This window comes from Thunnus maccoyii, chromosome 3 (assembly GCF_910596095.1).
Source record: "Thunnus maccoyii chromosome 3, fThuMac1.1, whole genome shotgun sequence".
NCBI classification, from domain to species: Eukaryota; Metazoa; Chordata; class Actinopteri; order Scombriformes; family Scombridae; genus Thunnus; species Thunnus maccoyii.
Window position 1 is genome coordinate 25,654,853 of NC_056535.1, and position 27,924 is coordinate 25,682,776.

Genomic DNA, 27,924 nt, shown 5'->3' on the forward strand with positions numbered 1-27,924 from the left:
GTTTCCTCTCAAACCATCCAAAAAAGACATTTTAAAAGCATCAAAAAGGGCATTTTTAACAAAAACATCCCTTATGTGGTAAGGTAATGCAGTTGAGGCAGAAGCACTTATTACAATCATCCCTGTGGATCTCTTCTTTTCAGTCAAACCAGTGAATTATTGACTCATGTTGACATGAGAGCGCAGGCCACCATCAGATCATCTTCAATCTGCTCCTGGTTTGAAATGCCAGAAGTACATCTTTTTTGTGTGTTGTAGAGTTGCATTACAAAGGAAGGCTGAATATACAGTATATACTCGCTGGTACTCTTGACATTTTTCTCTTTGTTCAAGAAATGATGGTATTATTGGTTTACATGAGTAGACAAGTGCAGGATACTCATGCCTTTGTTATCATATGTTCATGACTCATAGTGACACTCCTGAGAGTCTCTTCACCTTTTTTCAGAATGTCTCATTTGAATCAGATAAATGAAAAAAAAAAAAAAAAAGGATCCTTTAAACCTACTTCTATTCAAGCCACTTAAATGAACAGTGTTTATAAAAATAAAAAAAATAAATAATAAGAAGAGAAATTATCTACTAAAGACCACAACTATGTAAAAATTTTAAAAATAACTTCAAAAGAGAGGTTGGGACTTTTTGAGTGGAATTCTGTACAGGCATTGTTCTTATGTTTGTTTGTTTTTGTTGGTCTTTATCTGTTGTCATGGAGTCCTAAAAGTGCTACGGATGAAATGACACCAGCTATGGATCCATCTCCAGGGCAACTGAGTAAACTTCCATCTGCTGATAAAGACCATGTGATATGTTTGAAAGCTGTCCAAAAAAGCTGGTAAGTAGACTTTGAGTTGGGATTGTTTACTATTTCCAATGTCAAAAATCAGCTTTCATGCTTGATTTTTGTTTTTGTTTGTGTTGTTGTTGTTGTTTTTGGAGTTAGCATCAAGTTGCTAACAGACAGACAGGCTACCACAGTTTATCTCACAAATTATTCTCAGTTTGTTTCTTTCTGCATGTGAACTGTTTATATTAATCTGACCTTTCAAAATTGATTTGCGAGACCATAGACACTGAGGCAATGTGTGATACCTGTCATTGTTTTTAGAAACTGATAGTAGAGATTAGTTCTGGATTTAAAATGATCCTGTTTGTTGACAGATGTCAGATATTGAATGGATTTAAGGTCAGAGTGAATTTTTATTGCTGGAAGGAAACAATCCCCAGTATGGTATATCAGACAGAGAAAACAAAAAACATTCATATAACAAATGTGTAAAATCTGCATTTTTTTTTTTTTTTTTACAATGACCTTTTGTGTTCCAAGTTCAATCAAATCCAATTCTCTGGTGCACCTCATCTACCTGATCTCAGCAAGCTGTGAAAAGCTCGAGTCATCATCTAACACCAGCACCAGAAAGCCAGATCTTGACATTTAAATAAAAGATGATGCAATTCAAAAGAAGTGCCGGGCTTCATAGGAAATCTGATAACACAGAATAGCTTTTACCCCAATTTCATAAGGAGGTCCTCACTTGAAGGAAGCATTATTTTTATCTTCTGTGCTACATTGCCAGAAAATTAAATATTGATGGGGAGCTTTTCCCATATTTACATACAATGTATTTTTTTTCTGTAGGTGAGCCTTTTTCAAGGGCAGTGTTTTTATCATGGTGATTCACTAACCTCTCATTTAATTGTGCTGTTGAATTTCAAGTGTCTACTTCACTTTGGCACTCGAGCACTGAATGAAACAAGCAGAAATTATGTAAGGTAAGTTCCCTTTTGGATTTGTGCACCTCAGACATTTGAAAGTGAGACCATTGTCATGTAGCTTCATTGTCAAAAGACAGCAACTGATGAATATTTCATCCTTCCTGCCTACACACCTTTCCTGCCTGCATACAGATGTTCACTGCATTAAAACATTGTTTCATTCTGTGGTATTTCCTGTGTGAAGGGTTTGGCTAGTTCACCAGAACAAGTTAGTCATGAAGCTGTATTTGCTTGTCTCAAAAAATAACATCTGGATTTTAATTCATTGATCAAAATCTAGAGAGCAGCTTTTGATTAAATGAATCCTGCTGATCTGATTTTGACAAAACTTTGGGGAATCTATTTCACTCCATAAGATGAGATAAATTGTATTGATCTCAGACCACACAAGGAAATTAAAGCTTGTTTTGGCAGAGAATGCAACCTTAAATTTAGATTTATTGAAGTTGTAGTAGGTATTATTAGTGTTAGTATTTCCCAGCATGATTTATTGTATTTATATAGTTCAGGACAAGTATTTAATGAGGCTCCATAATCACAAGATACCAAAAAAAAAAGAAAAACCAGAGAATCCCAAAATATTCCCCATAGACTTAAAAACACACAGAATTGGTCTTAAAGTAATACACATTTTGACAAATGTGCAATAGGAAGATACTGCATGTACAATGACAAAATGATGCATGAGAGAATCTGTAAAAAGCCTTAATTATGCACCAGGGGGAGACAATCCTTAAAGCTGGAGTGCTCGACTTTTGTCTCTTCCTTCTGGCAGTGAGAGTACTTACAAAAACACTGTTGACAAGTGCTTACATCATAGCCTTCGCCATATCCTACTCCATCACTACTGTTGCGACTGTAAAACAGCGGATAATTTGTTTTTAGCATCACACAACCCCTGTGAAATGACTCGTTTCACTATCAGAATTTGATCCATTCGGTCCGATAACATTTGGAAAGTCTAGGAAAGCCGCACGATTAAATTATTTTATCTCCCTTCAAGTTAGCAGAGAACTAACCACTCGCATTCAATCAGCCAGTGCAAGAATGTCAAACCCGACAACAGCTTAAAAACTCTGGTATACTGTGAAATACAGAGAGATTTATCTAGTGGTGATAGGCTTAATCAGCATATATCTACATATATGTAAACAAAGATCAACAGCAGCAACATCTTTCGATTATGTTTATGAGGGTGTAATCCTATTAGGAAAACCTTAGGGTCAGATGTTGAGTGTATGCCCAATATATTCACCTTGTGCTTGTTAACGTCTAAAATATGAACAGTGACATTTACAGTGAACCAATTTGGTCAGTAGACCATAAAAAACTGTTTTTAAAATTCTACCTGATGTGTTGTGCCATCAACCAAAACCAAACAGCTCATATTTAAAAGAGTTCGGCTGCACAATTACTCAAGCAAACCTGATTGTTGTCCTAAAACATAACATAGTATTTTATGTTTTCATGTATGTACATATTCATGATTAAATAAGCAACAGTCAACATTTTCCTTTTAATAGTTAAAGATTCAGTTTGTTCAGTTTTTCTGCTTTATCAGAACTGTTTGAACTGTTCTCAGAACAGAGAAGACACAAATTTGTTATGTAAAATAACTAAAACTATTCCGACTTTGGCAGAAACTTGTGTGCTCATGTAGGACACTATCATTTATAGTAAGAAGCTGATTGACTAAATAGGTTCTTTGAGTCTTTATATTTTGGTGATTGGGGTTGAATTATTATCAGTAGTAGTAATAGCATTCCAGTTCTGAATGTAGAAACATTTTTTGGGTAACTTATAGACTCATACAGTATGTGCCAGCGTGCATGGTGGTGCATTCACTGTTCTCCTGCCCTGCGCTGCCATTCTGCTACCTTATTCCCTGGAGGCCACCGTGGCATTATGAGGTATGAGAACAGCTCCTCTTAAGCCATTTGGCCTCCTACAAAAAGGTTGCCACAAATCCACCACACACAGGCTGGAGAAGCTGTGAAGCGTGCCAGGCTTTTATAAGAGGGTGGCATTTGTTGATGTCATTGCTTTTTTTTTGGCTGGACCGCAACAGTGGGGCCAGCCCTACAAACACGAATGTACGTGACTGACTGACTGACTGAGTGATGAAGTTACTGATCTGTGCAGCTCTTTGGTAATTTACTGCTGGCTCTAATGTCTCCATAGCATTTTGATATATAATATAATTCCTTTTGGAAGATCAATGTTGGCCTCACGGATGAAATCTAATAATTGTAGCTGCCACATTAGTTTGTCTGAGTTACTGGACAAAACAACAGCACTGCCTCTACGGCTCTATATGTACAGATACCGCCATATTTCAATGAATATAAATGTATTAAGGTGAACATATCAGTCTATATTAAATTTCGTTTTATTCTATTAAGCTACATAACAGTTTGGATTTTTATTATAGCTACATTACAGACTGAATAACATCATTTACTGCATCTCTCTGTCAGTGAGGTTATTTTTTTGTGAGAAAAAAAGTGTCAGTGGAGCTTTGAGTTGCAACAGTACAGTCGAGTAGTTGTGTTGAAGCTGAGCTGCATCTTCATACTGCATCTTCCCGTCCTCTGACATTTATACTACTGAGTCAAACTTGCCAAGTCCGAACTACCAAGTACACAAGTGTGAACTTGAAGTATGTGGTTTTGAGAAAGGCTCTATGTCAAATTGGCTTCAGTCAAAGCCTGTCCTGCATCCATTGTTTCAAATTAAAAGCCCTCTAGCATTTCATACATAGTCCAGCCATATACTAGGTTTTGACCTAGGCTTGCTTCCAAATAAATCCTCAGGCTATGAGCTGTTGTCCCATGCATCTTTTCTCTGATGAATATTGCATGGACTCCAACTTGACTGGCCAACCAGCTTCCAGTTCTTAACAAAATCACTGTGAAATGGTGGTGTAAATTATGCCCTAACTGCAGTGACACCAATTAATTATTCATTAGGAGCTTTTCAGGCAGTCCAGGCCTACATACCTTTCCTGACAAAGCCTCTGATGGCAAGGCAGAATTAGCATTCAGAGAAAGCTCTGTAAGGCAGAAATAAAGGATTGTATGTACCTGTCATGGAAACAGATGTATGAAATGCAAATGCAATTGTATTACAGGCTTCTTCACTTCCTCAGAACTTTGTTTACTCTGTTTGTCTCAACATTACCATTTTTATTCTCTGAAAAATGTGAAATTATTATGATGGATGTGGCCGTGTTGCACATTACCAGTTGTTAGCTTAAGAGGACAAGCACACACACTGCTGAAGGAACCTTTACATACAGTTTGTATTGTTACAGTAGTGTGTTGAAGCATTCAGGGTTTCAATCAAATTATTATGCTGTCTGCTGCAGTAAAGGGTGCAAAGAGTGGGCTGTTAAAATAAAGTCCAATGAGGGAATTTGTTGTATATATCTAGATGGTTTTAAATCCAAAGAACTACACCCACATGTATAAGAAAAAGACAACCTTAAACAACTGTGTCATCCTTTCTAACTAGTCAACAAATTGTGTTTCAGACGGAGCCCAAGGAGCGCTTTGGCTGCATAATCCATTATTTTACTCGGGCATACACAGCATTTTTTATGTGTCTCCACGGGAAAGAGGCTGCATCTTAAATTCCTCCACACACTTCAGTACATTAATGAGAGCGTGAGTGCTGATGGTTTTTATTTGCAAGCGCGGACACTCTGGGTCCCTTGTGTTGTGGGACGGAGCCTTATTGAAAACCATGCATACCTGCGCCACACTCTGATGCCCTGTGTCTAACCATGTGAGTGGAAAGTACAGCTACTTTGCATGGAGCAATTCTAAGTCAATTTTCCCAACTTCCTCAAGCGGAAAATGAGCAGAGCGAAGATAAGATGCGAAAATGCATTGTCGACTGTGTAGTATATCTGCCTTATGATGGCATACAGTGAAAATCCTGTAGACTATCAGCAGGGAACCAACTAGCTTGAACCACATTGCATAAATATTCTCTCATGATCTCTACGGTAATGTACCTGGCTCATCCAACCATTTCTGGCCCTGATTCTGTTTTGTTGTGCTTTCATTAGGTATTAGTCCAATGTATACACTTTGGTCCTCAAGCTGACAAAGCGTTATAGTTATGAATTAATGGATAAATGGATTTACTAAACCCTGGATAAATTCTTGCGACAGAGCCATGGCATTGCACAGACACTAATGGATGCAGTTGAAACCAACACCTAACTAGAATGAATGAGTCATTGACCCAAGCAGTCACGCAATGATGAGATTTGAATTATAATAAGATAGAACAGTTTAAAACTGTACAGCTCTTGGATGGGCACTTCACTACTAAAATAGCTGCTGGGAAATGTAAAATGTGGCCATGCAGTACTGTATCTTTAAGAAAATTTGCATTTCTCAGATTTTTCTCCTTTTTTATGATGATTTTTTTATTGGTTTGTATCTTTAAAGAAAATGGAACATGCAGTAGCTTATCTCCTTCTTGTCTTCTATATGATAGATAGATAGATAGATGATAGGTGATATCAACTTGCAATGTTTGTTCACAATTTGTGCAGGAGGCTATCAATATGTTCAGACACATGGCATATATGGCAGAAATACAAATAAATATAAAGCATAAAAACAATAATACAAAGCAAAATTCCTTTAAGTATGAGTATCCTTAAAGAAATTGTTAAATCAAATTAATACTTGTGGCCCCAAGCAGGTTTGATCTGATCTTCATCAATGCAGCCCCTAGATTTTAGTGCCATGCATTTTTCCTGCAGAACCTATAAGAGACACTAATTTCAAGAAAAGTAACTATTCCCACTTGGATAATGTAGTTTTATCAACTGGTTTAGCTGCTGTGAGACCAGCTATAGCCACAGCTGCTTTTGTGGTAGTGATAGCTCTAAATTGGTGCTATCATTCAGCAGCAAAACTTTTGGCAGCAAGGGAATTAAAACACCAACAATGGTTGAAAGAGTTTCACAAATTAGGTCTTTCACCTTTAGACATTCCCATACCATTGGCATACAAATCCCTGGCTTGCCATTAGAGCAAACAGATAATGATCCAGATGAAACAATGCCATTTGACCATGCTAACTGCCAGCTGATATCTATTGTGATAAGTCTATAATAATATAATATAATAATAATATGTGTGATAAGTCTCATGACCATAACCTATTTAAAGGAAGGGCTAATTGTTTATATTCTGGCATAAATTTTTTAAAGACTTGCATTTTAGCAGTTTGCTTCAGGATTTTAGTGAGGGGATGAAGGACCAAGTTACGCCACCATACCCATTGATAAGCATGTAGAAAAAAAAAGAAGCTTTCGGAAGATTAAAATAACATTTGAGATAGAATTTTCTCCTTATTTTCAAAGCATTTTTAGGCCTCTTGTCAAGTTTTGCATCTGAAACTTCAACATGTTGCATAATAATCTTTGTCCACAAGATGTCCTCACTCATTAATATATTATTACATTTCTGAGTCTCACATTTACTTACTATAACTATTTAATATTAGAAAAATCTCATCTCCTGCACAGCATTCCATTCAGTGTTGAACAATATCCATGCGGATGCCCTGTATAACTCACCATCTACATTTTATTAACTTGCCACTCTGTGAAAACTGCAGAGCATCTGAGCTGGGCTCAGTCTGTTGGTCACGCAGGAGGGGAAGATAATGAAGGGAAATTCAAATGTTGGGGTGGAGTTATGTGCTCGTTCCAGCCGAGACTGAAGCCAGGGCCTGAGCCAAAGAGTCTCGTGGTGTAACAGTGCTCTTGTCTCTCAAATTTTATCACTCAATAGACCTGCCATCTGTCCAGTCTCAGAGGTGCAGAGAGACAGTGATCCAAAATAGAAGCAGTAATAGAAAAGGTCAGACACAGAGTAAAGGCATCTGTAAAATTACCCTCTCTTGGCATTGCACCGTAACATGTTGACAGATTTAGTACTGATCTTTGATATCTTTTCTATACAGAGGAGGAATATGCTTTGGTCATAAATGAGGGTATTCATTTTTATCGCCGGCAATAATAATAACATTAATGCCTGTATCCTCTAGATAATAACCTGTTCCATGTCCTTGATATGTAAAATAATTGAAGGGAACATTGCGAAATTGCCTCTTAAAAAAGATTTGATTTGGACCAGAGCCAGAGCGTCAAGGCCACAAATAGCAGGAGATAAATCTGCTGATACACATTTTCCTGCATCACAAATCCTGATGATTACCCCACTCTTCTGTGTTTTGTGTGAGTGATTTGCTGGGGCTTGATCAGCGGCTCAGTCATTCAAAAATGGATCTATCCTAGCCTCTTCCCATGAAGGCATGCTCAGGCTTGAAAACTCTGATCTATGGTACTGCAGCAGGAATTGACCCTCATCGGATAAACCGCTCCAAATTGCCTCCCTGATATATAGCTGGCCCTTGTTACCGCTCTCCCCCCTGTCAATTTTCCCCATTCCCCTCAAGGTCAGCTCTCCGTGCTGTTGGACAAAGTAGCAGAACAGCTCTCCTGTTACTGCCTGCCTACCTCGAATCCTGCTCTCCAGCCCTCGTGCCTCCACCCCTCAGCCCCTTTTCTCCAATTGTATTTCAGATACGTTAATGACTACAACCACCTTCCTGCAGCACCACAGGGGTTAGAGGGGAAAGAACATGTTCACAACTCAAAACAGCTCCAAGTCAAGGAAACACTGGGGTTATAAATACTATTAAAGCCTAAAGGCATTCAACTGTCTCTTAAATATATATGATGCCTCAGAGATGTTTTGATTACATTGATTATATTTATAATTGTGTACTCTAAAAAATGTCCATCACAATTTCTCTGAGCCCAAGGTGATGTCTTCAGGTTTCTTGTTTGTGAAAAACCCAGATGTTGAATTTGCAGCAATATAAAAAGCAGCAAATCAGTGAATAAGTGACCTGTTTGCTTGATAAAGGACTTAAACAATTAATTGATCATTAAAATTAACTTTTAAGTTTTTGTTGATCAACTAATTAAATGGCTAATTGTCTCAGATCTGTATGCTCCAATAAGTCCTGCAACCTAAATGACAAAACAAATTGTTTGTCATTGCCTTCCAAAAGGACTGATGTGACCATTTTCTGAACAAGTGCCACAATCTTCAGGACAACTTTGTTTATTAGTCGTTCAAAACACATGTGAGCATTTTCTGATCTTCTGATCTGTTACCTCTGTTTGGATACGTTCAGGCAACGAACACTACTTGATTTTTTTAAGGTGATGGAAACATTGTGGTCATGTTTGAACAAAACCAATATAGATTGTTGACTGAGGATTTGTGCACCTCCTCCTTGTGAGGTTTTACATCAACATCATATAACAACGTCATGCTACTTCTGCATTTGCCTCTGAGAGACAACAATCATTATTCACACAGCCACAAGAGGTCCTTGTCAGGAAAATTCATACATAGATTGTTTGATCAAACAACCAATGCTGTGACAACAGTTTCCAATGTGGCAGTTATTCATACTTTAAAATGATATATGATACAGTTAGAATGTGTTGTTATTGTTTATGGACAAAAGCCAATACTTTAACTGCAGTCTAGAAAGGAGCAGGAAGCTAAACTTAAAAGGGACTTTGTTGCCCTTTCTCACTTGTTCAGTCTACATCACTGACCATCTATAGCAGGGGTCCTCACATCATTTCCTAAAATGCTCCTTCTTCAAACAATGGGACCCCTGTGATGGCGGAACATGCCCTGCCATAGGTACCTCATCTGTTTACACAGGAACCTGCTCTGCTGAGTGTTTGATGTGTGACAAATCTCCACTAGGCTGTACTGTACACTCCCCACAGAAGAAGAAAAGACCTGTTAGATAAACTGACTTTAACTCATCTTAAAGTCCCCCTCCAGTCAAAAATGTGTCTTGGATGTTTGAGCTTCACTATGCAGAGTTTGACATTGGAAGACTGTTTTCACATTATTCTGCCAACGGACGAAAGTTTCTCTGTGCTTGCCTTATATCTGGGTTTAAGGCGTTGGCCTACAAGCATGATTTGTGACATTTGTGACAACTGGTTTGGAGGCAAATTGTGGTCCAACATGAAATTTACACACATCTTGTATCCAGCAGTTAAACTTTTGGAATTAAAAATATTTGCATACTCATAGATTTTTCTTGATTTTCAATGAGAAGGAGTAGATGTTATTTTAAGATTTTTTAACGAGGCAATTAACTTTTTTTGTGGGAAAACCATATCGGGTCTGGAGGGATCTTTAACTTTTTTTTTTATTTCTCCAGAACTGAATAAATTCTGTGTGCTTGCTTTGTGTGTTAGATTACATTATTTTAGATTAGCTGAATCTCTAATGATCCCCATAGAAAAAAAAAATGGGTTGTTGGAGCTGCAGGAGACAGTTATAGATAAAACTGAGCAAAAACAGAGAATATTGAAGATAATACAACAAAGACCTAAAGCAAAGAACATACTGAGGCTAAAACACTTAATAACTAACATACATGTTCTTTGTTGTGGGATTTAGGTTAGAAAGAGGGAAATTTCATTCATGTAAAAATATGTTTTATGAAATTATGTTTAACTGACCAGACTGAAGAATGAATTCATGCATCCCTCTATCTGACTGTGTTTTGTTGATCCTGTTAAAATAATAGTCTGTCAAGGCAGAAACATTAATATTGCTGATTTTTGTGTAATGTGTAAAAATATGTGTTCTTACATTATCCTACCCAAAAGAAAGAAAACCCTGCTTATGTCCTGAAAACTATGCATGATGAATCTTACCCAATGTGTTTATTAAAGAGTTTTGTGAGCTTGATCATTACTGAATCCCTATAGGCACATGTAGGGAAAACAAAACAACCAGCTAAATTGGAATTAAAAGGAATTTTGTTTTTTAGTTTTCTTAACCAGTGTCCACAACATCCCAAAATGGAAAGGCAGATTATATTTGAGGTTGGAAGCATCCTCTCTCCTATGGGAGCACAGGAAAACTGTGCAAGCATGACAGGTGTACAGACCTGTCCAGAGCAAGAGAAAATCTGTCTAGGGCAGTACACATGCCCTCGGTTCAACACAACTTATAGTGGACCGAGGTTGAAGCCTTTATGGCAGGAGGCATTGTGTTGCCGGATACTGACAGCACAAAGGAGCGCTTGAAGTGCTCCAGAAGACAGAGAGTATACAGCATGTGTGTGTTTGTTTGTGTGTGTGTTTGATGGAAGGGGAGGAGGCTTGTAAACAAAACAAAAGATCAAAACAAAGCTTGTGTGACTGAGGTGTTTATCAGAAACCTCTTTAGAGTTGTAGTTTCCGATCCTTTCACTGGCCTCTTTTTGTGGCACCCACTGGTGTATATCACTGTGTTCCATATGTGTCTCAAAACGGGTGCGATAACATTGAAATACACTGTGACATGTAACAATGCATTCAAACAGCTCTCCAAAATGCTTTGTAATTTAATAAAATGCCTTCAGTGCATGATCCAGAGGCCCTGGCACAGGACCTGCATGCTGGTCTTTTTGCTCACATTAGGATGCACAGTCACCCTTGTGTTTAGCCAAACAACACGGTGCAAATTAGAAAGATTAAACTGTGTAATGGCATTAATGCACTCAGGTGTATAGTAGAAAATAGCTGGCTGTTGTAACTGTTGACACAGTCGTCAGTTATAGGAATACATGATCCGGATCATTTTATAATTGCAATGGACATCAGGCTTTTGACATAAAATTCAAAGTTTGAAGATGAAGATGAATAATTGGAAATCAGGTTCTGTATCAGGCTGGGTTTGAGTTTCATTTTTTTATGTCAGTAGTATGATACCTTTCAGTACTGATACCGTAATGACTTTTGACATTGCATTTTCAGGTATTTCAGCATCAGCTTCAGCGTCAAGTTATGGTACTTGACAGTTTTTGACACTTGATACTTGAGTTGGTACTCAAAAAAATATGTAACCTTAGTTTTGTATATGACCCTAGTTCAGGTGCCACACCTCCAGGATAATTAAGTGCATTGTATTGCCGTGTGAAGAGTGTGTTTCCTCGAGTCTCAAGGGTCTTATAAGTGCATTACATCCTTTAGTAAGCCGTTCAGACCATAAAAAAATATGGATGTAGCCATTGTGACGTCACCCATCGGTTTCTGAAGAGTGGTTTTGAAGCTCAAAGTGGGCGGTTCTGGCTGTTGCCATCTTGGCAGTGCCTGACTCCGCCTAACTCCTGCCTTATCCAAAATGGGCAATGAGGTGAAGCTGAGGCGGGTCAAATGAAGCCTGGTTGCTGAAACAAGCGACCTGGTGACCTGTCACGCAAAGCGGCCACGTCCTTAATTATGCAATTATGCATTAACAGAATAAAATTTAAATGGGTGAGTTATAACCCCCCTCCGTACAATTGTCATGAACAGGGAAATCAGCTCTAGAGACCAAAACCATTTTTTGTACCAGGCTGTAAACATGTTTACTTCTGCTAAAGTTGGGCATTTTAATATGGGGGTCTATGAGGATTGACTCGCTTTTGGAGCCAGCCTCAAGTGGCCATTCGGGGAACTGCAGTCATTGGCTTCAGCTTTCAGCCCCGGAGGTTGCCGCCTGATTCAGACTAATGTCCCCTAACTGCTTTCTTGAGCAAATGATGCATCGCTGTCGAAGCTGGAGCTGGACAGAGCTTCAGTCACTTTCTGTGTTAGAGTCACAGTGACTGTATTGTCTGGTCTCAGTCCACAGCAGCAAATAAAAAAAAAGGCTTTTCTGTCCTGAGGGGGAAAACTGTATGTGTATGTGTGCTTGAGGCAGGGGTGCAATAGGGCCTTTTTTAGGTGAAATCTCTAGCTCAGCCACTAAATGGAATAGATGTTTCCCTACTTGTATGTGTGAGCTAATTGGCTTTTACAACATTCAGCCCTCACGATGACCCATATGAAGACCCCGTTCTCTCTCGGTCCAGCGAGCCAGGATTTACTTCACTTTCATCTGTACCACCCTGCCTGGGCAAAAGGTAATTGCCACTGACTTTTGACCTGTGAGTGTCAATCCTGTAGGCCATGGAGCAATTACATTCAGTCTAGTTGAAGCCGGAGGTGGTGCAATGTTTATCTGGTTCCTGGTTACACTGCTGGTGTTGTTTTTCTAAAATAACTTTATGTTACACCTCATGCTTTTGTTATATGGCAGATCACATTTCTTTTGTTATATCTGAGTAAAAAGAAGTACATGCTGTACACTCACTGAGGTGGGGTATAGTATACAGCAAAGCGTTGCATTTGAAAACAAGGCAGCTCCTTGGAAATCAATCACAGTAATGAACAAAGAACACTGGTGGTGCATGTTGACTAAGAATGTCCTATTTTGATTGAGAATGGAGGCTAAAGCACTGTAGCACTGCAGCTTATTATACTGCATAGGAGCTGTGTTTCACATAGCTGAGTTAATCAGTTGTAATCCCTCTAAAAATGCTATAAGGTATTTTACGGCAGTATTTCCCAGCCACTGAGCCATGAACCAAACCAAGCTAGCATGAATACACAAGACTAAGAGTGTACAGCCATGCTATGAGGCTGTTCTTTAGCATGTTAGCATGTTAACATGAGCTGATTAGCAACAAACACAAAGTACAGCTAATGCTGATGGGATGTAATTAGTTCTGCGGGTATTTGGTCATAACTATTATGACCAAATTATTGGACAAATTAAATTTTTGACTGCTAGGTGAAAAAGTAAGGGGTCAACAAAAAAACAATATGTCATTACAATAACGAATTTAACCTCATGGTGGAGCTAAGGGAAAAGTCAGTGATGGCGATCCATCCAATAATTGTTACGACATGTCATCAAAGACTAAAAATGTCAACATCAAGGTGGCAGTAGAGGGAAATCATCACCTTAATCAGTATAGGCTTCATCCTTGGGGGATCATGATGGCAATTCATCCAATTTGACTGTTATCAGCCTTTTGAATAGGCGTTATCACACATCTGTCCCAAATATATGGGCTAGTAGGGGCCTACTAACTTACTAGTAGGTTCAGGAGGCTGTTATCACCCATTTATTTCAATGAGCCAATGCTGATGGAGCCCAGTGGGTGCAGAAGGCCTGCTATCAGGCATGTGCTGTCACGTGACTGCTAAGTTTCTGCATAAAAAAAAAGGCTGCCATTGATCTTATTTTCAGTGGAAAATGCAATATTTTAAGATAGTTTCAGCATTAAAATGTATTTTGATATCATTTCTAGTGAAAAATGTGCATTTTATTTTCATAATCTTCTTTAATGATATCTTTAACATTTCTCAACACAAAAACACCAAAGTATCCTTGATAACTCAATGATATGAGTTAATGTTAATTAATGTTAAGACCATCAATTTTAACTATTACTCCTTCAATTCTTAGAAATTTTGCCAATTTTGTTCTTACCACCATGCGTATATTAGTGAATCTTACTCATTATAAATTGACAGGCTCGTTTCCACTATTGGTAATTAGCATACTACCACACTCCCATTTCTCTATATAAGAAAAGCTCTGTTGGATCAGTGCAGCAGTGGAGAGAACTGTCACTCTTTGCAAAGAGGGCCATGATGATAAAAATGTAGGAAATCTTTACTGCTAGTGAAATGCAAACAATAGTTTCAGAAGTAGAGGCCAGAAAAAGCAGATTTGCCTGGTAAACATGTCATTGGCACAACCGTTTGGAGCCTGATTGTGAATCCTGTATACAGCCTTCATATCTGTTGCACGTCGACCACACAGTATGTCCGTAACAAAATAAAAAGTTGGTAAATGTGTAGATCTGTGGAATTTATCTAAATAAATCTCCACTGCTGCGCCAAGTGCGTATCCTGTTTCATCTCTGTCTACAACAGGCCATGAAAGCAGAGCGCCCCTCCCTGTGCCACTATTGAAGTGTCAGACTGTGAGGACACTGAACAGGCTGCTGGTTAAACGGCTGCAGATATGACGGCCAAATCTGATGGGGGAAATTAATCAGTCTCACATTCCAATATGGAAACTCTGATATATAAGCTATTGTCATCTAAAAGTGGGAACAGGACAATTTTAATATATTAATAAATTCATTACATACATGATTATGATTTATGGATTACAATGTCTTAGCTATTAACTTATAATTAGTAAATAAATTGTGTATTATCAGCAATTTCACACTTTTAGATGTTGTATATTTAGGCCCAGTCATTTTTTTAAAATAATTGTGGTACTAATATTCTGTTTACATTTAGTAAATATTGACTATATCATTTTTTAAGACCGTTGGATGTTTCTGATTTCTGCGTACATATGGTCTAAGACAGTTTGTTCGCAGAGTAAGAACAAATTCAGGTAAGAACAATATGAATCCCAGATTTGTGCTTAAAACGTTTGTACGCACGGTTTAAGCACAGATTTATGCATACACACTGCTTGTGAATGAGGCTAATTGTGTGGTGAAAATGTGTGCATCTCACGCATTCTTCAGACCAGGCATACGCATGTTTTTCTAAAGTGATCTGAAGGTGATGTGATGAGGTGGAGATGAAATAAAGTGAGGGACGGAATCTTTTAGTAAAACATTGTTTGTTTTGGTTGATAACAGCTGCACTGATTGTGCAGGCGCATTTATAAAGTAAGATTGATTAATTACTTTAGTGTGATTAATTTTATTATTCTTCCAATTTAGTTAGGAGTCAACATTTTATTTTGCTCTTAACATTTATCTATTTTATCCTTAGCTGTGTCACACCTTGTAAAGTTGGTTTAGATATGAGCGCTACAAACTAATCATTGATTACATCTCTGAGATATCACTGCCAATGATGGTTCACAGGTCCAAGTAATGAATTAATGACATAAAGAGCCGCACAGCCGTGTGTAATGGTCACGCATAATGACTGCTGTTGGAGAACTTTGCTGGTGCAACACAATTGGTGAAACTGCACTTCTTCTTTCTTTTTCAGGGTGTGTCTTCATCCATTTATGGCTGATTGTGGGAGCAGAAATGAGGCTCGCACACGTGCGCCCATTTCCTCAATGACTGAGATTTACAAAACAGAACGATGCGCACGTACGGATTTTCAGCCATTTATGGCTAATTGTGGGAGTGGAAATGAGACTTTTTCACATACGCCCAGTTCCTCAATGACTGAGATGTATAAAACAGAAGCATGCATACGCACGGCTTTATAAATATGACGAAAAGAATGCGTATGCATATTTCTGGCTTTGTGTGTACACACTGTTTTATTCATCTGGCCCCTGACCAAGCATGTCCCCTTGGTCAGAAACTTCTCTGGTTCCTGACTGCTTATACAATAGGATTAGAACAATTAACTCCCAGGGCAACGACAGGTCTGACACGTAGGCCACAGACACCCAGATATTCTGGGATGGGAGAGAGGATGATGTCATTGACCCTCCCTGAGTCTTTCAGTTGAGATTTGGCTGACTGAAAGTGAATACGCTGATAAAGCGAGCAGGTTCTGTACCTCCACTGATCAGCTACATGTCAGAAAATGTTATTATTTCCTCAGAGGGATTGCAGAGGGAGACGGAGATAGAGACAGAGAGGCTCAGATTGTACAGACCCTCACAGTTCACACAAAAGATACAATCAGAGAAACAAGAGAGAGGCATGCTGTGGTGATATAGTTTAATCTGACAGAAGCAGTGGAGTCCTTTTCAGATTGAAAGCAGAAATGGCAGCTAACAGTGACTGTGCATGCAGAAAAAAAATGCAGTAAGAGCTTTCACAAAAACTACCTGTGTTTAGAATTTTTAAGCATGTAGGCAACGTTTGTGGGGAAACTGTAGATTTCATGCATACCGCACATGCTTACATGCGTATGCGTGCGTGCATGCGTGCATATAGGAATGCCTTTGTCTCTAATCCATTTCCATTCTTTGCACTGTGTACTTTAGAATAAATGTCAATCCAGGAGAAAACATTTAATTGTAGGTGGTGCTCTATTGCATCCTCTGTTTGAAAAGCGATAAAAGTTCTTATTGGAGCGGGGAAAAAATGAGGGGAACAACATAAAACGACAAAACCAAGAGAAATAATGTTTCAAGGGTGTCAAAAGTTTGAAGGCAGTTTGCAAGTACATGTTGTTTGAATAACCTGTAGCTTAACCCTGCCTTTTCCTTTCCCAAGCCCTGATTACAGACCCATTAATCGCTCCTCAGGGAGTTAAGGAGAAAGGCTCAACCTGATCTGACCTTTCAAGTGTTAAAAAATGATTCTTTCAGGTGGTTGAGGTAAACAATGTCTGTTGTTTAAGTAAACCGGATTTCCTATACTCACAACTTCCAATATTCAATTGAATAGCACTGATAAATCAGCTAATGCAGGAAACCAGCATCTCAGAAAGCATCTTATCTCTTAGTGTGCAGACATTATTCGATATCCTCTTGGGTCACACATACTATAGGGCTGGGTAGTGAATTACTCTAACCATGTGTGTGAGTGGAGCACATGACAGAGGGGTGGAGAAAGCATTGTAGGGGCACGGCACTAAACCTCCCACAGCCAATAAGAACTTGACTGACCTCACCATTTAGCACCATAGTGTCCAGATCATCCAGCTGTTTGATCTGGGCACTGAATGAAGTCAACTTTTCAACTTCGCTTTCAGTCAGTGGAAATAGATGAAGTCTGAGACCGAGGTGCCACTGGCAAGTTTTGGACTGTCACACTGGATATAGACCCACAGATCACTTCTAGAGTATCTGTGAAACATATGCAGTAATTTTTTTTTTATATTTCATATATATTCCAAGACCCTCAGTCCTACTCAATGATGTGTGCACTGTGTTAACGTGCCTCCGAGACTTCTGTTTATCTGCAGAGCTCATCTGGCCCCGTTGGAGAGCTCCTGCCAAGGTAAGACGCTATGAACATTTAACATTTGCCAGACATCACTTTAAAAATAATTACTTGCATTAGTAGTCTATTTTCAGCTAGATTTTCATGAAAAATTTATTGCTTTGTCAGTTTTACAACAATACCTATTATGTGCAATTTCCCTCAGCAAATATTTAATATGTGATTCTCATCTATATTTAATAAGACAAAATCACCAGATCTAGTAAGTGGTATTAGAAACCTGGGGTCATAAGAGGCCCAAAGCGTGGCTGCAGGGAGAATGAATGAATACTCTATTGCTTGAAGCACATGAATTTAGTTAAAGATGTAAAACCTCATGTTCATTCAACATTATTCCAGCTACTTTTGTTGCGATTCTTACCAACTTCACCATCCATTTTTACTATCACACAAACAATAAATCTGAATTCAACACACTTATGAGAAGGAATATTGGCCTTAGAGAGCATCTATGGAAGCAGGGCCCTGAATGCAGAACATGGATGATATTTCCAGCCTATAAGGACAAGTGCTTTGTCTCAGTTGCCCTTCTGCTAACTCTGGTCCAGTCCAATAACTGTTTATTGGGTGTTATTACTTTACATACCAAACTCAGGGTCTTCCCGGTGCTCTGACTAACTCACCCATGCTATGCAAATTAATTCCAAAGAAGATTCAGCCTTGTACTCTTCCTGCAGCGATACCAAATCCTGTTGTGTCTCTCCTGATGTCCTCTGCAGAGCCCACCCTGCTTTGTGCTGGTATGTGTGTGTTGTCAAGTGGCACTTTCAGGCCGCCCACTTTGACTGCTTTATTTAGACCTTTCCAGCATGAGGGGCTTAGCGTTGATGCCTCTGCCCGTTTGTCTACTTATTTTATTTTCTTACCTGGCTTAAGTGAATCAACTCTGCAGTTTTCACTGAATTGTTTGATACTTTTCTCTCCATTTTCGAGCCAAGCGATCAATCATTAGTATGAAATGATAAGTTTTATTCATTATTTCTGCAGTTTTTGCCATTTTATCTGGAGCCCTGTCTACCTTTACTCGTTCCCCCATTCCTCATCTAATGTCAACCACTGAATTTTTTCATTCCTTAAAAATACAACCCTGTCTCTTCCAGCCCAACACCAGCACACATTTCCCCAGCATACTGTTGTATTTGAGAGGCTGCCTGGTCGATGTGTAGTGGTTATTTTCAGACAGTGAATATCCTTCAAGCAACCTTTCTTGTGATTGTGTAGACCCCAAGTTTTCAAAGAGGGAAAGGTGACAGGTATAAAGGGAAATCCAAAACATTGGCCTCTACTATTTATGAAACAAGACTATAATTTCATAACTGTGACAAAAATCACATTTATACTTTTATACATTAAACAATACTCATAACAAATGAAGCGACGCCCGCAAGCTAGTTCAGGCAGCCCAACTCGAGCTGCCATCCCACTCACACACTATACTGCCCCCAATTGTAACATATATCCAACCCTTACAATCATGGTGGCGCATTTAAGCCATCAGTGCTCTTCTCACACTTTGCTATGTACCTACTACCACACTGCTCAAATGCGTGCTTGCCGCTATGGCGCTGTCGCCGCTGCTGTTCATATAGCATTTCAAAAGCCCCACCTTCACATCAGCATCCACCTGTAGGCTCTGAGTATTGACTGTATATAAATATGGACGACGAGTCTCAACTTCCTACCGCTATGCAAAAGCGAAGCCAAATTATCTTCTTTCTGGGCGCTGCCATCTTGCTTGTGTGACGTCATTTGGAGTCTGCGCAGTAGAGTCGGGCAGCGGGATGACATGCCCCCTCAGCTGCCCCACCACCTGACAGAGGTTTGAGAGCGGCTGTCACAGCTGTCAATCATGACGTCACACCCCCTTTTTATATCATCAAAGTAAGAAAGTTAGTATTGTTGCTCCCCACTCCCTGCTGTGCAAGATCAATGTTTCCTTGTGGGGAGTGACGAGGTCAGAGCTTAGACGCCAAACACTAAAGCTGTACATAATCTACTCCACATGAGTTGGCTGACTGAAGTAAAATTGGCATTAAAAAAACAAATACTTCGATTGATATTCAAGGCCCATACAAGTAAAGTTACTCCAAACAGTGGCAGAGGAATGTTTGCTGTTACATGCTGTCAATTGTACTTTAAAATCAACATCAGCTCACAGGTGTACCAGCTGATTGCTAAATAACATCATGGTGTCACCAGTACTGGTGATCTGTAAGTATACGTGGACTTCAATGATATTTACATTGGCAAAACAAAATGCTGCTTAACTTCAAGAAAGTGACAATTCTAATGAACCTAATAATGTTAAATACATATAAAATATAAAATCAAGTAAGGAATAAAAAACAAGGATCATTTATGAGCAAACCAATTACCGGGAATAGTTCAACATAGTAGGAAATAAGCTCAGTTATTTTATTTCCAAGGGTGAGGTGAGAAGATTGCATCTCATATTTCTGGACTTCAGACAAAGCCGGACTAGCAGTTTACCTCTACCTCCAGTCTTTATACGAAGCTAGGCTAACCACAGCTGTTCCATATATGATGCACAGATTGATATTGAGCTTCTTTACTCACTTTTGGAAAGAAAGCAGATAAACACATTTTCCAAACTATTTCCCTAACATAGTCTTTGTCATCAGTAGACATAAACCTTTTTCTGAACAATGTAAGTTGTTAAGTGTTGATATGTGTTGGTCCATCTCACAAATCACCAATGTGTAGGCCTGTGACACTATTAAATTACTAAACAATGAGCAGGTACACCTGTTAACATCACTGCCTCCTCCCGATGATGGTGTTTAAGTAAAAGTAAAAGTTTGACACAGCAAACATGCCTCATTGTCTGGAGTTAATGTACTCTCAGCAGACACACTGACAAATCCTTGATCATCCAATGTGAAACATGAACGTGTTATCTATATGCAAATTTAATTTGTTACACCCAACTGGTCACTGTTTAATTATTCCAAGTGACCCTTAAGTTTGTATGAATAAATAAGAGACATGACTTCTGATTTCTCTTCCATTACCTATTGCATTAGTATAATAAGGAAGGAGGCACATTTACAGCTGCATAGCAGCAGCTAAAATCCCAGCTCAATAACAAAAGTTCTTTAACACATTAAATATTCACTACCTGCTGCACACAACTGGCTTATCCAATAAGTTTTCAGAGCACTAAACCAATTCATCAACCAAATCAAGTCCTGCTTGGCTGAAAAACACTATATCATCACCCACTCTTGTCTTGAGCATAGCTCGGAGCTATTGAGCAGTGTGAATTCAATGTGTTCATGGTCTGATCGATGTTCTCTCTGAATAGTCTCCCCTGTGTAAACAATACAGTAAGTTGTTTGACTCTGCAGATGGACTCTTATTCATCACTTGTAAAGTGAGACTGTGTGAGACCAGCGGGTGGGAGCTCAGTGAAAACATGCAGAGTGCAATTCAAAGCAAAGAAACTCCAGAAATAGAATCTTTAATCTTAAACGCTGTTACCTAGTTTGGGAAATATTTTTTTGACAAATCTGTTTTCTTTCAAAACACACATGAGGTATCTGCAAACCAGAGGTACTCAGAGGCATTTGGGTACGTCAGAGCATGTACTGTATTCTGATGGTGAATTTATAGTAAAACAAGCAAGAGGCCTACTGCTAACAGAGAGTGCAAAGGCCAGTTTGGTCAGTTAGACCTGAAGATGAGACTCATGAAAACAGAGGTCAAAGGGCACAAGACAGATGGAAAAAGATGAAAATCAATCCTGTCAGATGGTGTTTAACATGGATATCTTCTTCATAGGGGCAAAATAAAAAAAAAGTTCAAAAGATGTGACAAGTACTTGCTGGAATTTAGAAAGATAAAGATGTGGTTTCAATTGTAAAATTAAAGGGTAAAAGGGTTACACTTACATCGTTACGCACTGCAGATTTTGTTATTTGTTGTACTCCTGAATGTTTTGTCCTCGGCTCTGAAACATTTGACATCAGCAACTCTCTGAACAGCTTTGTATCAAACTTGTACATGAGAAACCTTCCTAACTTATCTTCCCACATTAATGGTCACTGTCAATGGTCAATATGAAGTATACCATATATTCTGATATATTCTTGTACTTGGAGGACCTAATGAGTTATTAAGCAATTCATTAAGAATGGCAATGTAACACGTTAAAATGAATCAATACCTAAATAAATAGAGGAATTAGATAAGTGAATTAATTTGAAAATGGACATTGATGTTTGAAAATGAATCACAGTTAAAGCACAGATCACTTTTTTGCCATCATGGAAAGTTCAAGGGTGAGCATGTAGGCATGCGGGTGCCACAGAAAAGCCCCAGGTTTTTACCCAACCAGTAAGAAAGGTCACACTTTTACTTTCTTTTACTTTCTACATTTAAAGGTATTAAGTCATTTTGTAATCCCTCCTTTTAGTGTCCAATTCAGTTGGTAAAATGCTGTACTGTATGACAATTTGCAAGGCTACTTACAAGGCTGTATGTGGGAAGATGACTGTTAATACTACATTAAACTGTTGCTGATGTTTTTCAGTTGATACCAAACTGTTCAGAACTGTTGACAAATGTTTCAAAGCTGAAGATCAAACAAGTTCAAGTGAAAAGAGCCATCAAAGTGAACCAAACATTGCAGTTAGCTTTCTGACAACCTTGCTATTTTATGACCAATCAATAAGTGAAGAGTTTTAAAACAAAAACATGTCCAACCAGGTTACTCTGGCACATGAAGAGCAACGCTGCAAAAATTCTTTCAAGAAATACTAACAAATAATAAAATAAGCTGTATGCTGTTGTGTTCTCTCCTGAACAGGTCCTCATATTTGTATAACGTGTTGAAATTGAAGAGTTTTGTGAGCAAAAATGGCGCCTGCTGTCGGTGGTCCTCAAGGCTACACTCCACCTGAGGGTGGCTGGGGATGGATGGTGGTGATTGGGGCCTTCATCTCCATTGGCTTTTCCTATGCATTCCCCAAGTCCATCACTGTCTTCTTCAAAGAGATTGAGGTGATCTTCAACGTGACCAGCAGCCAGGTGTCCTGGATCTCTTCCATCATGTTAGCAGTCATGTACGGCGGAGGTGAGCTACGACCGAAAATACAACCTGCCAAGCATGGGTTTGTTAACGCTTCACATATAACACATCAAGAAGATTTATAAATTGAATCAATTTCTGGCTTTCAGCATAACTGTAAAAGATTTATTCCTGCAGTGTTCAGTTAAAAGCCAATCCATTGCTTTTTGCTCAAATGCATACTTACAATGTAGCTCTGCAACCTTGATTTGTCCACAAAGAGGCCAAAGACTCTCAGTATTATAGTGCACCTTGAATCAAACATTTCATACTGGGATAAAATAATACTGTTACTCCTCTATTGAGGTGTTGTTTGTAAAAGTGCAACATTATCTGTCTCCAGAGCACATGAATGGGCTTTAGACTTGTATACCCGTTGATTGTTTTCCCTTGTGCTTGTGAGTGGAAGGCCACCAGAGGTTTGGTTGTGTTCCTGCACTGATGAGATGAATGAGACGCTGGGTGATGTCATACAGGTCTGGCCAGGCAGGTGATGATAAGCCTTTGTTCATGTGTGTGATATTCGACACGGGGAGAGCAGAGTTCAAAGGAGCTCCACTCGTCCCTCAAGACTGTCTGTCTCTGAAATCAAAACACTGCAGTTCTCTTTACTCTAATGTGTGATAAACTGGTAAAATGATGACACAGGCAACTTTTTATAATCTCAGCGAAGTTTGTGGGACGTATAGTGTAGTGTTTAGTGTACCAAACTGATATAGAGTGGAAATACTACACCATATGAAACTACTTTATACCAGATTTTCTATCCTGACTCTAGTGTAAAATTTATTTGCACGATCTGCTAACTATAAACTGAAGGTGTTTTTTTGTTGTTGTTTTTTGTTTTGCTAGGCTAGGATTGCATATATTGCATCTAAACTTACCTTTATATTATATTTTTGCTACATACATTCTGTAAAAGCAAGTTACCAGATGTCTGCTGTTTACTTCAACAGTATTACATGTCAAAGGCGAGCAAAAGTTCACGTCCAACTTAAGCCCTCATTACTGTACAACAGAGGTGCCGTGTTTCCCATCAAGCAATCAATGCTGCTTATTGTTCAGCAACACATTCCCTTAACAAGTAGCTTCAAAATGGCATGCAATGTACAAGCATCTTTTAAAGGCCACTAGGTTACACTAAGAGGATGTTTTTAAGACACATCAGTAGTGGCACACAATGGATCTAAGTGCCTGTGGATTTACCTCACACCTTTTTTCCGTGGCCATAAAAGTGAAATCTAACAACCTAAGAGCCACAGTGGACTCAATAAGCATGTTCCTGCATAATGCTGTTAATTAATGCAGATGTTTAGATGTAAATATACACACAGATGAAAGCAAGCTATGCATGGTAATTGAAAATAAGTGAGGAAATATTTGTCAGTGCTGTGACAGAGTTTGTTATCGTCTGTATGTTAAACATTCTGAGCACATCAGCAGGAGAAGTTCATTAACAACCCACTGTTGCGTACCTCTGTACTACTTCAATTTTTGATTCATTACATTCATAATATTCTACATTGGTTTGTCTCCAACCTTTTTATCCTAAGCAACTCTCCCTGCAATGCGGAAGGAAAGAACTCATTGTTAGTGTGGAGACTGCCTGCATTACAATTTAAAAACCCTTTGTCTTGCACCATGCTGGCAAATGAGTCTGGACAACCTCTAAACAAAAACTGTCAGTTTCTATTTAGGTTCATTGGGTAGTGCAGGCAATTGGCAGGGAGGCAGAAGTGTCTTCCGTGTGGATCCTCATACTCATTTAAGCCGGTTGTTATAAGCCGTAGATGGAGATGGAGTTTTGCGACCTGAGCCCTCCTTTCATTTTAGTCATTTGTTTACATGTCATAGTGGTTTCCTTCAATTGATGTTGAATCCAAGATACATGCATATTAATAAGATGAATTACTGTTACCTCATTCAATCACTCCTTCATTGGAGCCTGTGCACCAGGTGCCAAAATTGCAAAAAAAATGTTGGAAAGGACATACAAGTTGGTATTTTAACCCCATACATGCACCAGCACGTACAACCCTCCAAAACACACACACACACACTAATACACTCGCCCACGTGTCTGAACTGAGTTCTTCCAATAATCTTTCAAATGCATTTAGAGTCCATTTAAGAAGAATCCACAAACAAATTATTCCTCTGTCAATTTTTATGAATCTCTGAACCAAATAAATGATTATTTCATTACAGCTTTCATGGTTTTTCTGACAGATCGCATTATTAATGGCATGAGAACACATCTACTGCAGTGCAGCACTGACAAAAATGATTGCAGAAGTTGTTTGAACTTGCTGTGCCACAGCTGTGCCACTGGAGCCCTCTGGTGGCCAAATATAGAACTGTGCCTTGATGACTGGATCCAAATGCCTGTCTGTTAATAATTGTAATATGTATGTGTGTCTGTCTGTGCATTGTTCTTTGCTCCTCAGGTCCAATCAGCAGTATCCTGGTTAATAAATACGGGAGTCGTCCTGTTATGATGGCGGGAGGATGCCTGTCTGGATTTGGTCTTATTGCTGCCTCTTTCTGCCATACAGTTCAAGCACTGTACTTTTGTATTGGTGTTGTGGGAGGTAACTTTCTATATTTTTAAGTTTTGGTCATGACTCACCTATTTTTCACTGCACACTGTTGCCATCTAGTGTTCTTAAAAAATAAAAACACTTTGATTCTCCAAGCACTGTTTTTATGCTCAGATCTTTCTTTTTCAACTCATATCTTCATAGAATCAGATACACTTACACTATTTCAATTGATTCTTTTAGGTTTAGGATTGGCCTTCAACCTTAACCCTGCCCTCACTATGATTGGAAAGTATTTCTACAAGAAACGGCCTATTGCTAATGGGATTGCTATGGCTGGAAGTCCTGTCTTTCTCTCCACCCTGGCTCCTATAAACACCTGGCTCTTTGAAAAGTTTGGCTGGAGAGGAAGTTTCCTGATCCTGGGTGGCCTGCTCTTCAATTGCTGTGTTGCTGGTTCCCTCATGCGGCCTATAGGACCAAAACCCAAACCCGTGGAAAGGTCTACAGAGAGGAGGACCGCATCGCAGATCATTAACAGCTTCATTGACCTCTCTTTGTTCAAACACCGTGGCTTTTTGCTCTATATTTCAGGCAATATTATCATGTTTTTCGGCCTTTTTACACCGCTGGTGTTCCTCAGTAATTATGCAAAGAGTAAAGATATCCCTAAAGAGAAAGCAGCTTTCTTACTGTCTGTGCTAGCTTTTGTTGACATGGTTGCCCGGCCTGCAATGGGTGCTGTGGCCAATACCAAATGTATCCGACCCAGAGTGCAGTACTTCTTTGCTGCCTCTGTACTGTACAATGGGTTGTGCCACATCTTCGCACCAGTATCAGTAGACTACAAAGGTTTTGTGATTTATGCCATCTTCTTTGGCTTTGCTTTTGGCTGGTTGAGCTCAGTACTGTTTGAGACTTTGATGGACCTGGTGGGAACCCAACGCTTCTCCAGTGCTGTCGGGCTGGTCACAATTGTGGAGTGTGGTCCTGTGTTGTTGGGGCCCCCTTTGCTTGGTAAGTCTCTTACCCACTATATGAATTTCCAAGTTCATTTAGTTTATTTTTGTCTCTTTCCACAGCTGAATGTTGACAGTGATTGACAGTGACTCTTTTTGTCTTCACAGGGAAGTTCAAAGATATCTACCACGATTATAAGTACACATACCAGAGCTGTGGGATCCTCCTCATCGTCTCCAGTGTTTTCCTGTTTATAGGAATGGGAATCAACTATCGTCTGTTGGACAAAGAGAAAAAAGAAGAGGAGAGGAAGGCCAGGGTGGGAGTTAGAGAAAAGCCCCACTGGGACAAGGAGGTGGCAGAGGCTAAGAACACAGAAGACACTGTCTAATTTCCTGACCTCTGTGAAATTGCATTTCTGTTCAATTTAATGTTTCCTGTGAGATGTTTATTCTTGAAAAATAGATGCTTGAGTGAAACAGAACAGACTCATTTACAACTTCTGATTCTTCTTCTGTTTCATAATGTACTGTTTTCAAGACCACAAGAAAAATCACTTCTAACCTCACATGCACTTCAATGGGAGATATTTGTACTCTTATGAACAAGCCACATAAAATACCTCTAATGTTCTTACAGGGACTGGTATATGTGTTTGGTAAACTATTCAAGTTTGCAATGGCCTTTAATGTCACTCATATTAATAGCATGTTATGATATTTTTAATCTCAGATGGTATCATTATAACTTCTCTAACTTTCCTGCTGCATATTATAGTGTTCTAACCTTCTAACGTGTACCATCAGATAATTAAAGTTCATTTTCAAGAGGGAACATGAGCAGTGCAGAGCTTTATATATTAAAAGAGACTGCAAACATTCTTTGTGAAAGAGCATAATTGCATTATTCACCTCACTTTGTTTGCCATCCCACCCCTCAAACACTGTAAAGACCTTTTCCTGTTTACAAGGTCCTGAAAGCATTGTACTGTTAATGAGGGTTTGAAAATATCTTTGGTGCCACTATTACTTTGTTTATTCCACAAATATATTCATACTAATTCTTAATTTTTCTTTTAAACATGTTTTGCTGGTCCATTTTTGATGATTGATGATGGGAATTGTAGATGTAATGGGGCATTAAAACCTTGCTGTATTATTTTGTGTATTCACATGATAGGAAAATGTGCCACTGACTGCAAGTTACTTCAGAAAGTCAAATAAACTGTCATTTGAAAAGAATATGAAAGTTTGTTGTATTCTGTGTTCCTCATAAATCTGAAATCAGAAAAAAATGTAATTCTTTAGAGATGCCCTGACACTATTATTTCTCAGAAATTACACCAAACTACAATCATGTCATTTACCCTTTATTAAGCAGGAGGAAGTTCTTTATTAGATCTCATTTGTGCCATTTGGTATATTATAGAAGTCAATTATGCACTTGTCAATGTAATAACAGTCAAATAAAAATGAATAAATAATAGGCCTCATCATACAATACAGTCTTTATTGCATAATGTCTGAACAATATTAATCTCTGATATTATTTTTCACTAGCTGAACATTGTATTCTTAATATGTGCGACACTGATAATGTGTTTCTGATGGTTTCAGAGATACAGATAAGTGAATGACTGCAGTTCTCATTAAACAGAATGCCATTCAG

At 38.8% G+C, this 27,924-nt stretch overlaps 1 protein-coding gene across 3 annotated transcripts; it reads left to right on the forward strand.

The window, feature by feature from the left end:
* Window positions 1-791: 791 nt before the first annotated feature.
* On the forward strand, window positions 792-27,497 carry slc16a1a (solute carrier family 16 member 1a). 3 transcript variants are annotated; one of them, XM_042407061.1, is made up of 6 exons: window positions 792-835; window positions 1,718-1,773; window positions 22,496-22,762; window positions 25,204-25,347; window positions 25,540-26,313; window positions 26,424-27,497. In XM_042407061.1, exons 3-6 carry the CDS (start codon window positions 22,546-22,548, stop codon window positions 26,645-26,647), a joined length of 1,359 nt encoding a protein of 452 aa, XP_042262995.1. In that variant the 5' UTR covers window positions 792-835; window positions 1,718-1,773; window positions 22,496-22,545; the 3' UTR covers window positions 26,648-27,497. The 3 variants fall into 3 exon arrangements, with proteins under 3 accessions (XP_042262995.1, XP_042262994.1, XP_042262996.1); XM_042407060.1 differs by lacking the exons at window positions 792-835; window positions 1,718-1,773 and adding an exon at window positions 16,990-17,664; XM_042407062.1 differs by lacking the exons at window positions 792-835; window positions 1,718-1,773; window positions 22,496-22,762 and adding an exon at window positions 23,144-23,246.
* The last annotated feature ends 427 nt before the right edge of the window (window positions 27,498-27,924 follow it).